The sequence below is a fragment of the Hemitrygon akajei genome, unplaced genomic scaffold (genome assembly GCF_048418815.1).
Source record: "Hemitrygon akajei unplaced genomic scaffold, sHemAka1.3 Scf000077, whole genome shotgun sequence".
NCBI classification, from domain to species: Eukaryota; Metazoa; Chordata; class Chondrichthyes; order Myliobatiformes; family Dasyatidae; genus Hemitrygon; species Hemitrygon akajei.
This window is the reverse complement of record NW_027331963.1, coordinates 956,181-972,233: the sequence shown is the minus strand read 5'-3', so window position 1 is coordinate 972,233 and position 16,053 is coordinate 956,181. Positions and strand designations below refer to the sequence as shown.

The 16,053-nt window shown below is 45.6% G+C and overlaps 1 protein-coding gene across 1 annotated transcript in view; it reads left to right on the top strand.

Moving 5' to 3' along the window:
• LOC140722413 (uncharacterized) overlaps window positions 1–16,053 on the top strand; it is a 104,407-nt gene that overhangs the window by 77,130 nt on the left and 11,224 nt on the right. The window contains exon 5 of the mRNA XM_073037163.1: window positions 13,435–14,467. Coding sequence (XP_072893264.1) covers window positions 13,435–14,467 — 1,033 coding nt within the window. The remainder of the gene's footprint in view (window positions 1–13,434; window positions 14,468–16,053) is intronic.

The following is a 16,053-nucleotide window of genomic DNA, read 5'->3' as shown; positions in this document are numbered from 1 at the left end:
CACTCCTTCGCTGATTGTCAATCAGGTCGTCATACCCTCCCTTCGGGCATTTTAACACAGGTGAACATTTTCAGTGAATGCATCTCTCCCTCCCAGACGACATTCTGACAACAATTTTTTATTGAAGTTCTTGCCTCACTCCCTCCATGGTTCCCATTTTGGATCAGCCCATCACTCTTTCCCGTGTTAAATCATTTGGCCCTTTGGAATAAGCGACATTCCAAGAGGATATCGAAAGTTTCTTTCGAAACATACAGTCGGATGCAAAATGTGAGACTAGGTGTCGGACGCTGGGGAAAGACGCTGGAGAGATAGTAATGGGGAAAGGAAATGGCGGACGAACTGATTGAGTGTTTTGCATCAGTCTTCACTGTGGACGACACGAGCAATATGGTGGAATTTCCCGGTGTCATGGTTCATGAAGTGTGTGAAGTTACCATCATTAGAGCGAAGGTTGTTGGGGAACTAAAAGGTCTGAAGGAAGATAAGTCACTTGGACCAGATGGTGAGATCCCAGGATACTGAAAGAGGTGTCTGAAGAGATTGTGGAAGCATTAGTAATGATCATTCAGGAAGCACTAGGATCTGGAAAGTTTCCGGAACACTGGAAGTTTGCATGTGTCACTCCACTCTTCCAGAAGGGAAAGAGTCAGAAGAAAGGAAATTGTAGGCCAGTTAGGCTGATCTCGGGTTGGAAAGGTGTTGGAGTCTATTATTAAGTAGCTCTGACGGTACTTGGAGTCACATGATAAGGTAAACCGTCGTCAGCATGGTTTCCTCAAAGGACAATCTCGACTGATAAATCTGTTGGAATTATCTGGAGACATAACAAGCAGGAGAGGCAAAGGAGAATCGATCGAAACTGTGTACTCGGATTTTCAGAAGGCCTTTGACAAGATTCCATACATAGAACATAGAATAGTACAGCACATTACAGGCCTTTCGGCCCAGAATGTTGTGCTGACCCTCAAACCCTGCCACCCATATAACACCCCACCTTAAATTCCTCCATATACCTGTCTAGTAGTCTCTTAAACTTCACTAGTGGATCTGCCTCCACCACTGACTCAGGCAGTGCATTCCACACACCAACAACTCTCTGAGTAATGGTGCCCTGGGGTAGAGACGCTGGCTATACACTCTATCTATTCCTCTTAATATCTTGTACACCTCTATCATGTCTCCTCTCAACCTCCTTCTCTCCAAAGTGTAAAGCCCTAGCTCCCTTAATCTCTGATCATCATCCATGCTCTCTAAACCGGGCAGCATCCTGGTAAATCTCCTCTGTACTCTTTCGAATGCTTCCACATCCTTCCTATAGTGAGGCTGCTTAACAAGTTACGAACTCGTGGTATTACAGGAAAGATTCTGGCATAGATAAATCAGTGGCTGATTGGTAGGCGGCAAAGAGCGGGAATAAATCGAGCCTATTCTGGTTAGCTGGCGATGGCCAGTGGTGTTCCACAGGGACAGGTGTTGGGACTGCTTCTTTTTGCGTTGTATGCCAGAATTTGGATGATGTAACTGATTACCTTGTTGAAAAGTTTCAGGTGAGATGAAGAAGGGTGGAGGGACAGGTAGTTTTGAGGAAGTTGAGGAGGTACGGGGGGACGGACAGCCAGATTAGGAGAGTGGACAAAGAAATGGCAGTTGGAACACAGTGTCTGCAAATGTACTGTCAGGCACTTTGGTTGAAGAAGTGGAAGGATTGAGTATTTTCGAAACGGAGGGAAATTACGAAAAAACACGAGGGCGCCAATGCACTTGGGAGTCCTTGTGTAGGATTCCCTAAAGGTGAGTTTTCCGGGTGAGTCCGTGGTGAGGAAGGCAGGTGCAATATTAGCATTCATTTCAAGAGTAATAGAATATAAAAGCAAAGATGTCCTGTTGAGACTTTGTAAAGCACTGGTGAGGCCGCACTGTCAGCAGTTCAGGCCATTACCTTAGAAAAAGTGCTGTGAACCTGGAAGGAGTTCAGACGAAGGTGACGAAAACGATTCGGCGATTGAACGACTTGTCGTATGAAAAGTGTTTGACTCTGGGTCTGTATTCACTGGATTTCAGAAGTATAAGAGGTGATGTTATTGAAGCCTGACTGAAGAGTTTGACGGAGTGGATGTGGAGAGGATGTTTCCTCTGGTGGGAGAGTCTGAGACCAGAGGACACAACCTCACAATGGAGAGGCGTCCTTCTGGAAGGCATTTATTTTGCCAGGAAGCGGTGAATGTGTAGAATTCTTTCTTACAGGCTGCTGTGGAGGCCAAATCTTTATGTATATTTAAGGAAGAGTTTGATCGACTCTTGATTGGTCAGGGCATGAATGGATGCACGGAGAAGGCAGGAGACTGGGGCTCAGACGGAAACGGAATCAGTCATGATGAAATGGCGGCGCAGACTCGATGGATCTGATGGGCTGATTCTGCACCGATGTCTTATGGTCATTTTGTCTTGTGGACTTTCAGGGAGACAAATTCCACAAATGATTCCGGTTGGGTGGGGTCAACAACCCCTGCTTGTGAAATAAAACCCGCTGTTTACCGTGGAGGAGGGGGTTTCTTGCGACAGCAGTTGTCCGGATGGTATGACAATGATCTCTTAACGTTTGTGTTAAATAATGAACGTGAATAGACTCCTTTAGTTCTAGAGTCACTGAGAAAATAATTGCCAACATTTGTTCCTGTTGAGTGGGAGTTAATTGTCGAACGTGTTTTCTCTAATTTCAGCAGAGATTCTAACTCCCCATCTGCCCGATTTATTAATCTAATACCAAATACACATGGACGGGAGGGATATGAAGGACTCTCCATATTCCAGTTCTAGCTCCAGAGGACCATAAGATCAGAAGACGGAATGTCAGAATTGGGCCATTCAGCCCATCGAGTCTGCTCCGCCAGTTCATGGCTGATCCCGGATTCCACGCGACCCCATACACCTGTCTTCACACTATATCCTTTGATGCCCTGACCGTTCAGGAAACGATAGACTTACGCGTGAGATGTAAGCAAGACTTGTCCTCCACCGCAGACTGTAGAAGAGCGTTTCACAGACTCTCATGCTCCATGATAGGTAATTGTAGTATGGCAAGCGGCTGCGGATTGTACCATTAACTCCGTGGTCACACTGGCGCTGCTCAGAATTCTGCCTTCTGAGAGACATAACTACCTCTCAAAACTTCAGGAGCTTCACCGCACAGTCGGCGGTGACGTCACATGAAGCGGCTGCTGTGCAGAACGACTTTGAGGAACCTGCTGACAATCATGGGCACAGTATATCCCTCGGTTACTGACATAGGTATACAGACAGGGCTCTCCATTACTTTAACCTCAGTAACACCTGCTCTCTATGCTCCGGCAAACATGGAACATTATTCACTGCATTACTAAAATGGATATTTTAAATATCTGGCAAATTCACTTATAAATAAATAATTTCAGACCTCCCGTTATACCTGTTTCTGTACTCCATATTCACTGTCCCTGACGACACTGAAACATTCTTTAATCTCACCGAAGAGCACATCGCGGGAATTGCAAAACTTGGACGTTTAAGCGGTCGATTGAAGTGGAATATGGACAGAAACTTCACAGAAAGGCCCTGTCCTGTGTTCACATAATCTGTCGCATTACGCTGTCTATAGTCAGCACTTAGAATTGATTGGGCAGAAATAGTTTCTGATTGAAACAATATCTGGCACCAATAGAATCTGCTGCTGAACCTAGGTTTTGTCTGAAATCGAGATGGTATGTTGTTTCTGTAATCGGTACTATTGAATGGAAACTAATGCAATGAGCTACCTGCACAATCACAGTTAATTTGCAGGTAGATCCCTGCGCTGTCGCGGTTGTAGCCATTGCTCACGGTCCATTTATATTCTTCCTGTCATTTTTGTACAGATGTACATCTACAACCTGGCCTCGGTTCCGTCACCCAGCTTACAGCATCGCGTCCTCTCTCCCTCATCCCCTCGGGCCGACTCCCCAAAAGCCCGCCAAAACTAGCTTACAGACCCAGAAGAGAGAATAACATTAATCCCAATTGGTTAACAAATGAATGCAATTCTCGCTATCAGTAAATTTTAACCCAAACAAGCTTCCAGATAAAAGTCATGTCCTCATGACTTCTAAATAACTCCCCAACCATTCCTGCCAATACACATCCTAACCCAGGCACAAACAGTGACATTGCTCCCCAAACAGTAGACCTCACGCCCTGTTCCTCAGGCGCTATATAGGTCAACTTATCTGGGAGTTCCTTAACCCTCCGAGACCTCGTAACCCCTCCCCGAAACCATCCAGGCTCGGACACAACCGGGGATACCTCGGGTTCGCTTGCCAACTCCTCTCTCAATCTCTCACTGATGCCCCCACTGCAACTCTGAGTCCCCTGCTGTCCACGGCTAACCCTCCCCACTACACCTGACTCAGTGGTAGAAGGGCTAACGTTATCTTCCTCAATCGAGGAGAAGTTAGCAAAAGGCAGAATGTACCACACATCCAGAGCATCATCCTTCGAATCCGTATTCTTCCTCACTTCTGCGATCGGTAGCTGCTGTTTGATCTTCTCCAAACGGAAGCACGTGGCCTGCACTGCTCCCCCAGCCTCTTCAGCCTCCCGCAATCGAGACATCAGCTTCCCCTCTGGCTCCTCCAACTCCCGCCACAGTCTCAACAATTCTGTATTCACTGCACTTATCTCCAGCTTTTCCTTCCTGATGACTTCTTCAAGGTCAACCTTCAGGGTTTCCACTTCATTTGGACTGTCGATGGTCATCTTCAGGTTCCCTTCAAGCTTCCGCTTCCCTCTTCCAAGATCTGTCCGCAATTGCTTCACCTCCTCAAACTCCCCTCTCCGGGCTCTCGGTTTGCTGTTACTCTTAATCAGATAACTTTCTTGGTCTTCCAACTGATTCCGGATCACTTTCTCCGGTTTCTGCTGAGAATACGGCCTCTCCATCTCCATTTCAAACTTGATTCCGTAGAGACAGTCACTCACGAGCTGCGACCTTCGCCAGACCTGACACGTGACCAGAGAAAGCTTTAGCTCTTTAGTTCTCAGTCGCTCCTGCAACAGTCTCGCTTCAGATTCTCCCGAGGCAAATCCAAATACCAGGAGAACATCCACATACGCCAAAACTCCAAACACCTCCACATCCCCCATGGTCTTCCACATGCCCCGCGGGAAGGTTGTAAGGGCTCCGGATATGCCCTCTGGCATCTTTCCGGACGGGAAGAATCCTAGGGGACCTATAAAGGCCGTCTTCTCCTTGTCGGCCTCGCTCATCGGGATCTGGCAACATCCACTCCTCAGATCCAGCACCTTAAACCACTTCGCACCACCCAGACAGGCCATCGCCTCTTCGGCCCTCAGGGCCGTATTCTGGTCACTGACAGTGCGCCTCTTCAGCGCAATATAATCCACACACACGCTGCCTACGTCTCCCACGGCCTCAGGGCCCAGTCGCCGCGACCTCTCTCTCTCACCGAGGTGTCTTCAGCGGTCAACTTCCCTCCCTCGTGGTATTTCGGAGCGTCCACTAAGAGGGTCTCACCCTCAGATACTTGCCCCAGGCCGTACCACCACCGGCTCTCGTTTGAATTCGGTACCGGCCCGTGGCTATTACACAAGTCCTCACAAGCAGCTCGAAACTCTGGGTTTAATAATAATAATAGACAGTACACCATATGCGATCAAATGATAACACTTTATAGATATTACTAGAACTATGTGATTAATAATGATACAATATATATATAAAGGAAAATAAAATAAAGAAAAGGCGCCAAGACTTATCAAATTCCAAACCACTTCGTGTACAACCGTTGGGGCTCAATTAACAAAGTCTTCTGGCCACCATTTGATCTCCTCCGAACTCCTCGACTCGTAGCTCAGGACCACCCGAAGTGATCAACCAAGCACATCTATTTTCGTCTTCTGTCCTCGCCGAACATCCTGGCCTCCGAGTGGGGGTCCGTTCCTCACCCAGTTTACAGCATCGCGTCCTCTCTCTCTCTCTCTCACCCCCTCGCGGCGATCTTCCCAAAAGCCCGCCAACAATAGCTTACAGACCCAGAAGAGAGAATAACGTTAATTCCAATTGGTTAACAAATGAATACAATTCCCGTTATCAGTAAATTTAACTCAAACAAGCTTCCAGCACTCTCTTGCAACAAAGAAGGATTCCTACTTTTAACAAAACTAAGAAGCCATTTGATTAACATACGCAGTAACAAAAAAGAAAAATAAACCCTCACAAAGAAGAAACCCCCTTATACTAATAAGAAACCCCCTTTACACAACGTTCTCATGGATGCTGCCCGATCTGCTGAGTTCCTCCAGTGTGTTGTACGTGTTGCCTTTACCAGCGTTTGAATGCCACCGATCCCTGAATGTGGAGTTAGAGATGCAGGAGAAGACAGCGCCCCACTGACGTTTAATATTGTGGATCTGTGAAAGATAAATCAATTCTGTATCAAATCCCACGTCGCAGGTACTTACTGTCACTGCCAAACTCACAATGTACACTAGAGAGGCCACTCGGTCCATCTGCTCTCTGCCCAGGTTTCTGTTCCATATCAGTATTTTAAAAGTTATCTCTCACTCTCCCTGTTGCAACTTGTCACCACTCCGTGGGAGAAGAGATTTCCCTTGAATTCCCAGAATCAGAGAAACCTGCAGCAAATTACAGGTCCTTCGGCCCACAGCAACCAACTCTAGAAAATGCCTAGAATTTTCCTACGACAGAACCCTCTATTTTCCTAAGCTCCGTGTACCTATCTAAGGTTCTCTTGAGAGGCTCAATTGTACCCGTCTGTACCACCGTCGCTGGCAGTGCAGTCCACACACCCACCACTCTCTGTATAAAAAAATATATCTCTGACATCTCCCTTGAACTACTTCCAAGCACCTTAACTATGCCCCCCACATGTTAGCCATCTCAGCCCTGGGGGAAAAAAATCCTCTGACTTTTCACACGATCAATGCCTCTCATCATCTTGTACACCTGCATGAATTTCCTGCATGATTTCCCCCAGGCTAATTAACACGATGAGCTCAGTGAGTATTTGACCTTCCCCAGAGTTCTGGACTAAGGTGGTTAAAGTCCCTTTTCCCTGCTTTTTTCAAATTTTCTGTCATTTTCACCAATTTCAAAGGACTGTACCTCAGACAGCTGGGTTCCTGCAATGCACCTCTTAAGCTTGACAGCAGACTAGTGAGTGAATCTTCAGTGGAGCAGAGTCAGAAACCAAAGAGTTGCCAGCACCAATCAGGGCTTTGGGGCTCTGGAAAGAGATGGGGTCTGGAGGTTACGAGCAGGAGGAGGAAGAGAAGCAAGACCAGCAGGATGTGGCTATGAATGAAAGATGAGAAACATTTGGAAACTGGTTAATTGAAAAACAAAATGGTTAATTTCTACAAAACATTGCAGGTAATCAGCAGATCAGGCAGCAAATGTGGAGAGGAATAAATGGGCAGCATTTAATCCGAGACCCTTCAGCATGTCTAGACTGTGTACTCCTCTGCTTAGTTGCTGCCTGAACTGCAGAGTTCCTCCAGTATTGTGTGTGTGTGTGTGTGTGTGTGTGTGTGTGTGTGTGTGTGTGTGTGTATGTGTGTGTGTGTGTCTCTGTATTTCCAGCAACTGCAGAATCTCTTTTGTTTCACATCTGCATTTGTAAGAGGATTGTACTTTGGCATTAGATACACGAAATGCATGTTGATAATGAGTGTATCGTTTATGGGAGCCGCTTTCTGCGTTAAGAAAGCTGCTGAGTTTTCTACACACACAAAAAAACTGAGATATGGACATGGAACCGATGCTTGCAAGAAATTTTTAATGGCACCATGATTACCCATAAAGCCCCGCGGTTAAAAATTTCGCTGTCGTTTGAAGCACCGATCAAATGCACAGGCGTCAGGATTGCAGCCGTCTCCGATAATTACGCATGCGCGCAGTATACAAAATGTCGGGAGGAGCGGAAAGGTAAGGGCTTTTTCGACTCGAATTGAGTGACAATTGCTGTGAGAACCGGAGACTGTGGCCCGCAAACTCGGCACAGGCCAGGTCTTTATCCTATCTCTCAGCCCCAAGATCCGTATACGGGCCCCGGGGAGCTTCCGGCTAATCGGAATGGGAGCAGATAGATCTCACAGACAGAGCTGAGCTCTAGCAATCCGAATGCAAGGATAATGAACTCGGAAAAAGAGAACACAATCTTTCTATCAGCTGTTGAGGAAATCACCTTTGTTCTGCTTCCAACCGCAGCAAGAGAAAATCTGCAGCGGCTGGAAATCCAAGCAACACACAAAATGCCGGAGGAACTCAGCATTAGTACTCTTTTCCATAGATGCTGCCTGGCCTGCTGAGTTCCTCCAGCATTTTGTGTGTGTTGCTTGTTCTACCTCCTCTTGCTCTGGACTTTTCTACCAGTGAGAACATGTTTTGTCCTATTCTCTCTCGGTCCGTAATAATATCAAGCACCTTTGCCCTGGGCAACAAGCAGCTTTAACATCACAAATGTGCCAGACTCAAATGAGACAGACACTGCCCTTGTCTTCATATTCATTGGCATTACCATCACTGAGTTCACCACCATCAGTCATTGGGGGAGGGTTCAGGGGGAATATTTATGTAGAGTACAGAAACTGGGGATGCCTGTTTGCATTTTGGTGATGCAAAAGTTACTGGAGAATTTGCAAGTGGGAAGAAGTGGCGTGATATTTGGAAATCTGACTTTTTAAAGCATAGTTTAGCAAGCAAACCACATATGGACAATGTGCAAAAGCTTTGGTGAGAAAATCCTCTGTTACCCGTTCCAGGCCTGCTACATAGGTTGTGTGAGAGTGCAGATGAACTGGATCGAACCCAGAGGAGATCAAAGTTCCTATTGACAGTGATTTGCCAGCTGTTAGAATGAATGCCTCTCTATATAAAATTCACTGTGCACATCTTGTCACTGGGTAAAAAATGCACAGTACAAGATCTATCTGCACAGTAGTTATTACAAATTAGAGGGGAGATTTTTACAAATTAGAGAAGTATTGGAGGGAAGGAGGGGAGACCTCCCGTGTCCCTGATGCCCTCACCTACAAGATGTGCATCCAGCTGCAGCTTGTAACCCTGCACTTCAATGAGCTGCAACTTGAAATGGGTGAATTCCAGATCATCCAGCAGTTGGAGGGCGTGATAGATATGACATGAAGAGAGGTGAGTTACACCCAAGGGGCAGGACAAAGGAAACTGGGTGAGAGTCAGGAAGGAAAATGAGGTTAAATAGGCATCACAGAGTACTCTAGTGGCCATCCCCCATAACAACAGGTGGACCACTTTAGAAGCTGTTGGGGGTAATTACCTGGCAGAGGAGTCAAATGATGAGGGGTATTGAGCGTGTGGGTGGCCAGCAGTTTTTTCCCAGGGTTGAAATGGTTAACATGAGGGGGCATAGTTTTAAGGTGCTTGGAAATAGATACCGAGGGGATGTCAGGGGTAAGTTTTTTACACAGAGAGTGGTGGGTGCGTGAAATGTGCTGCCAGCTGTGGTTGTTGAGGCAGATACAACAGGGTCTTTCAACAGCCTCTTAGATAGGTACATGTAGCTTAGAAAAATAGAGGGTGTGTGCTGGGGAAATTCTGGGCAGTTACTAGAGTAGGTCACATGATTGGCACAACATTTTAGTCAGAATGGCCTGGAATATGCTGTAGATTTCTACGTTCCATTTTGAACAGTGAAGTAACTTCTCTTCTTTAAACTGTACAGGGTCCATGATTTTAATGCCGCTTTTCCACACTCCCATAGAATCTTTGTCCATATCCTGAGTAAATAGAGAATGGAAAAATATTTAAGATCTCCCCCATCTGCTTTGGTTCCACACGTGGATTGCCATTCTGTTCTTCCAGAGGACCAACTTTGTGTCTTGCAATCCTTTTGCTCTTAATCTATCACTAGAATCCCTGAGGATTATCCTTCACCTTTTCTGTGACAGCAACCTCATGCCTTCTTTTAGCCATCCTGATTTATTTCTTATGTGTTTTCTTGCATTTCTTATACTCCATAAGAAACTGACTGCCTATCCCTGTTATGCAATTCCATTTTGTGCTTTACCAGGGTCTCAATATCTCTTGCAATCCAAGTTTCCCTACAGTTTCTATCTTTACCTTTTATTCTGACAAGCGCATACCCACTTTGTACTTTCAAAATTTTGGTTTGAAGGCCTCCCATTTACCAAGCACACCTTTGCCATAAAGCAGCCTGTCCCAATCCACAGTTGTCAGATGCTAGTGTTGATTCCAGGTGTTGATCCATGCCCTGAACACATCCACCTTTCCTACGCTGCTCCTTGTATTGAAATATATAGGGCTCAGCATATTCACTGCACCATGCTCAACGTTTTCATTCCTGACTTTGTCTGAGGCCTGAACAACATCTGTCTCCACAACCTCTCCACTACCATTCAGGCTCCCATTCCCCCTGCAACTTTAGTTTAACCCTCCCTACCCCCACCTCCCAGCATGCAGATCTATCACCCCTTTGGCTTTCCTCTCCCAGATCAATAAAAAGGAGGTTCATACCAGGTACAGGCAGATAGGAACAAATGGGGTCCTTATGAAATACAGGAAATTCAAGTGAACACTTATGAAAGAAATAAAAGAAGGCATGAGGTTGCCCCAGCAGACAAGGTGAAGGAGAATCCTCAGGGATTCTGCAGATATGTTAAGAGCAAAACGATTGTAAGGGAAAAAATTAATTCTCTGGAAGATCAGAATGGTAATCCATAAGAAGGGATAACATAGACTTGGGGAGATTTTTTTTGCATCCGTATTTACTCAAGAGCTGAACACAGAGTCTACAGAAGTGAGGCAGAGCCGCATCAACTTCATGGACCCTGTACAGATTACAGAGGTGGAGGTGTTTGCTGTCTTAAGGCAGATTAGTGTGGATAAATCCCCAGGGCCTGACAAGTTGTTCCCCAGAATCCTGCGGAGGACAAGTGCAGAAATTGTCAGGGCACAAGCACAGATATTTAAATAATCGTAAGTGACAGGTGAGGTACTGGAGGATTGGAGGACAGCCGATGTTGTTCTGCTGTTCAAGAAAGGCTCTGAAACTAAACTGAGAAATTGTACATTGGTGAGCTTGACATCAGTAGTGGGAAAGTTCTTGGAATGTTATGTGCAGGAACCCAATATATAAGTATTTGGATCGATGTGGACTGATTAAGGAGAGACACCATGGCTTTGTGCATGGTAGGTCATGTCTAACCAATCTTATAGAGTCTCTTGAGGAAGTTATCAGGGAAGTGTATGAAGGCCAAGCAGCAGATGTCTACATGGACTTTAGCAAGGCACTTGACAAAGTCTCATATGGGAGTTTGGTCAAGAAGTTTCAGTCACTCAGCATTCAAGATGAGATAGTAAATTGGATGAGACACTGTCTTTGGGAGAAGCCAGAGTGTGGTAGCAGATGGTTGCCTCTCTGACTAGAGGCCTGTGACTAGTGGTTGCTGCAGGGATCAGTGCTGGATCTGTTGTTGTTTGTCATCTATATCAGTAATCTGGATAATAGTGTGGTTAACTGGATCATCAGATTTGTGGATGACACCAAGATTGGTGGTGTAGTGGACAGTGAGGAAGATTATCATGGCTTGCAGTGCGATCTGCACCAGCTGGGAAAATGGTTTGAGAAATGGAAGATGGAATTTAATGGAGACACGTGTGAGGTGTTGCACTTTGGTCTGACCTACCAAGGGAGGTCTTTCACAGTGAGTGGTCGGGCACGGAGGAGTGTTGTAGAAGAAAGGGTCCTGGGAGTACAGGTCCTTAATTCACTGAAATTGGTATCACAGTTAGATAGAGACGGAAAAAAAGATTTCAGCCCAATGGCCTTCATGAACCAAAGTACTGACAAATATAGATGGATTTTATGTTCACTTGTAGAAGACATTGGTGAGGCCTAATTTAGAGTATTGTGTGCAGTTTTGGTCACCTGCCTACAGGAAAGATGTAAAAGGTTCAGAGAGTTCAGAGAAAATTCTCAATAAAGTTGCCAGATCCGGAGGACTTGGGTTATAAGGAAAGATTGAACAGGTCAGGGCTTTATTCATTGGAATGTAGAAGATTGAGGGGAGATTTGATTGTGATAGAGGGGCATAGATAGTGTAAATGCAAGCTGGCTTTCTCCACTGAGATTGGCTGGGACTACAACCAGAGGCCATGGGTTAAGGGTGAAAGGTGAAATGTTAAGTGGAACATGAGGGGAAACTTCTTCACACAGTCAGTCATCCGGGTGTGGAATGAGCAGCCAGCATAAGTGGCACATGCGAGCTCGATCTCAACATTTAATAGATTTGTGTAGATACCTGGATGGTAAGGGTATGGGATTGGGCAATTTAAATAGTTCGACATAAACTAGATGGCCCAAAGGGCCTGTTTCTGTGTTGTAATTTTTTATGACTGTGACAAGAACCTGAAATAATACAAAAATTCACTCTAAATCCTTTTATCAGACGTGCGGACATCTCAGCAGGAATTTTTCATATGGTGTTAAAACTGTGGCACTTTAAGTTGATAATACATAAAAGAAAATCCCAGTTGCACGAGGGAATAATACCAATGGAGAGAGTCAAACTGAGCGAGGGTACAAATTGGTGATGGCAGAAATGCCCCATTCTTATAGAGACAGGAAGAGCATCAGGGAATTGATGGTCATTCCAGATACCAGCACTCTGCCCAGTCAGGAGATGATTTCTCTGTCCAGCTTGGGTTGAACCTCACTGTAACAGTGTGATACAGATCAAACCTTGGCAACTCAAGTAATTTCAACTGAAATATTGTCCTAAACCCATTGATGGATTTTGCAAATCTTTTTACAGGTTAAAAACGAGAAGGAATTTGTTGCTGTGAATCTCAAACATGACACGCCAGTTTTGCTGTCTCTGTCTGGATGTTTAAGAAGTGGAGCAAGGGATTCACTCGATCATCCTTCCTGCTCAGACCGTGGAATGGATTCACTCGGTCAACTGACCAACTGGCACACCCATCATTTTACACAAGAGAAAGGCCGTTCACCTCCTCAGACAGTGGGAATGGATTCACTCGGTCATCTCAACTGAAGGTACATTAGCAAGTTCACACTGGGCAAGGCCATTCACCTGTTCTGTGTGTGAGAAAGGATTCAGTCAGTTTTCCCACCTGTGGACACACCAGGCAGAGGCTGGTCATCTGCTGAATTTCTGGGAAAAGATTCACTCAGTCATCTGACGTAATGGCTCACCAGCGAGTTCACAGCAGGGAGCGGCCGTACACCTGCTCAGACTGTGGGAAGGGATTCAGTCAGTCATCTTACCTGCATAGACATCAGCGAGTTCACACTGGGGAGAAGCCGTTCACCTGCTCAGAATGTGGGAAGGGATTCACAGATTCATCCTGCCTACTGGTACATCAGCGAGTTCACACTGGGGAGAAGCCGTTCACCTGCTCAGAATGTGGGAAAGGATTCACTCAGTCATCCCACCTGCAGAGACATCAGCGAGTTCACACTGGGGAGAGGCCTTTCACCTGCTCAGAATGTGGGAAGAGATTCACTGAGTTATCCAACCTACAGAATCATCAGCGAGTTCACACTGGGGAGAAGCCATTCACCTGCTCAGTCTGTGGGAAGGGATTCACTCACTTATCCAACCTACAGAATCATCAGCGAGTTCACACTGGGGAGAAGCCGTTCACCTGCTCAGACTGTGGGAAGAGATTCACTCACTTATGCAACCTGCAGAATCATCAGCGAGTTCACACTGGGGAGAAGCTGTTCACCTGCTCTGTCTGTGGGAAGGGATTCACTGATTCATCCACCCGGCAGAAACATCAGCGAGTTCACACTGGGGAGAAGTCGTTCACCTGCTCAGAATGTGGGAAGGGATTCACGGATTCATCCTGCCTACTGGTACATCAGCGAGTTCACACTGGGGAGAAGCCGTTCACCTGCTCAGAATGTGGGAAGGGATTCACACAGTCATCCCACCTACAGAGACATCAGCGAGTTCACACTGGGGAGAGGCCATTCACCTGCTCAGACTGTGGGAAGAGATTCACTGAATCTTCCACCCTACGGAGACACCAGCGAGTTCACACTGGGGAGAAGCCGTTCACTTGCTCAGTTTGTGGGAAACGATTCACTCTGTCATCAACCCTACTGGTACATCAGCGAGTTCACACTGGGGAGAAACCGTTCACTTGCTCAGTCTGTGGGAAACGATTCACTCTGTCATTCCAACTACTGAAACACCAGCGAGTTCACACAGGGGAAAGGCCGTTCGCCTGCTCAAAATGTGGGAAGAGATTCGCTGGATCATCCAACCTACAGAGACATCAGCAAGTTCACACTGGGGAAAAGCCGTTCACTTGCTCAGTCTGTGGGAAGAGATTCACTCAATCGTCCCAACTAGTGGCTCACCAGTCACTTCACAATGGGGAGTGGCCATAGTTATGAATCCCTGGGTTTCGTTTGCTTTGGACTGTCATTTTAAGAGAGAGAGAGAGAGATTAAGAAGGTGAATCAGTCTGACTTGCAGCTTGTTTTCATCGCGTGCAGCTTGTTTTGTTTTAACCGAGGACACAGACATTCAGAGACAGACGGAGATGAAGGAGGCAAAATGGAAGGATCGAAACCAGGGAACTAATGGCCAAGGGTCACTGTTTGGAATTTTCCTATGCCCACAAGTGTGGGTTAATTATCGATTCAGCGTACATCAAATGTGTGGTTGTTACCTTGTTTGATCCACAGGAATGGATCTGATTTGGGGTATACTGTGTAGACCACTGATGTGTTAACCCTTGCCTGGCTGTGGTGTGGTTATCCACTTGAAGACGATACCCCTTGTGACAAGTCACTTTTGGTGATAAATTGTATGTGGGTTTGGAACAATGACAAATAAAATTTACAGCGACTGTTCTCTTGTTTTACCACCATGGAACCCGTGAAGTTCGACATAATTGCCTTCTTTCAAAATTTACCCTGGATTACAAATATCTCTCTTATCACCTATTCTGCGGTTGAACTGAACTTTCACACTTTACCATCTCAAGACTCCAAGCCTTGTTTCCCCTGAGCTCAATAGTATTGGATTTATATTTACACACATATATACACATAACACTGTTAACTTTTGTTTATCTTGCTTAAGTTACTATATTATAAGTAGATTCTAATAAAGATAGTTTTAACATCAAAAACAGACTCCAGGTATAGTCTACTGCTGCTGGTTCGTTTCTAAAACGTTATGATTTGTAACAAAATTGGGGTCTGCATCCAGGATATGGACAGATTTGGGGCGTATTGATTAATTATCAATTTCATCCATTTTCATTTATTTGTGTGTGGAAAATCAGCAGCAATGGATGCTGATAGACGTCTGGAATAACCAACCTCTGAGGCATTAGAGGATGCCAGAAGGATTGAGTTGTTGAGCCTTGCCAGGTTAAAACTTGCTAAGGTGAAATTGACAATGAGGAGGGCACAGATGCAGAGGATAATAGCTGAACATTATGAATTTGATGGTGTGTTTAAAGTGGAGGAGTTGGAGGTGTTTCCTGAAAGTAAACCTAGTGAGCTTGAGCTCCAGTACAAGTGAGAAAAATTAAAGCTGGAGGCTGCGGAAAGGCAGAGGCAGTTTGAGGCTAGAGAAGCAGAAAAACAGAGAAGAGGCAGAAAAATAGAGGGAGGAGACAGAAAGACAGAGGCTGTTCGAGCTGGAAAAGATAAAGAGTTTGCAGCAAAGGAGTCTAGCGTTGGTCTCTGGTGATAAATTTGAGGCTAGTTGGGAAGTTAAATTGGTCCCTCCATTTGACGAGACAGAAGTTGATAAATACTTTCAGCATTTTGAGAAGGTTGCTCAGAGTTTAGAGTGGCCAGAAGAGGTTTGGCCTATTCTCTTACAAAGTGTAATTAAGGGGAAGGCTCAACAAGCCTATTCTGCTTTGACAGTTGATGAAGCAGCTGATTATGACATAGTGAAACAGGCTGTGCTCAAAACTTATGAGTTGGTCCCAGAATCATACAGCAA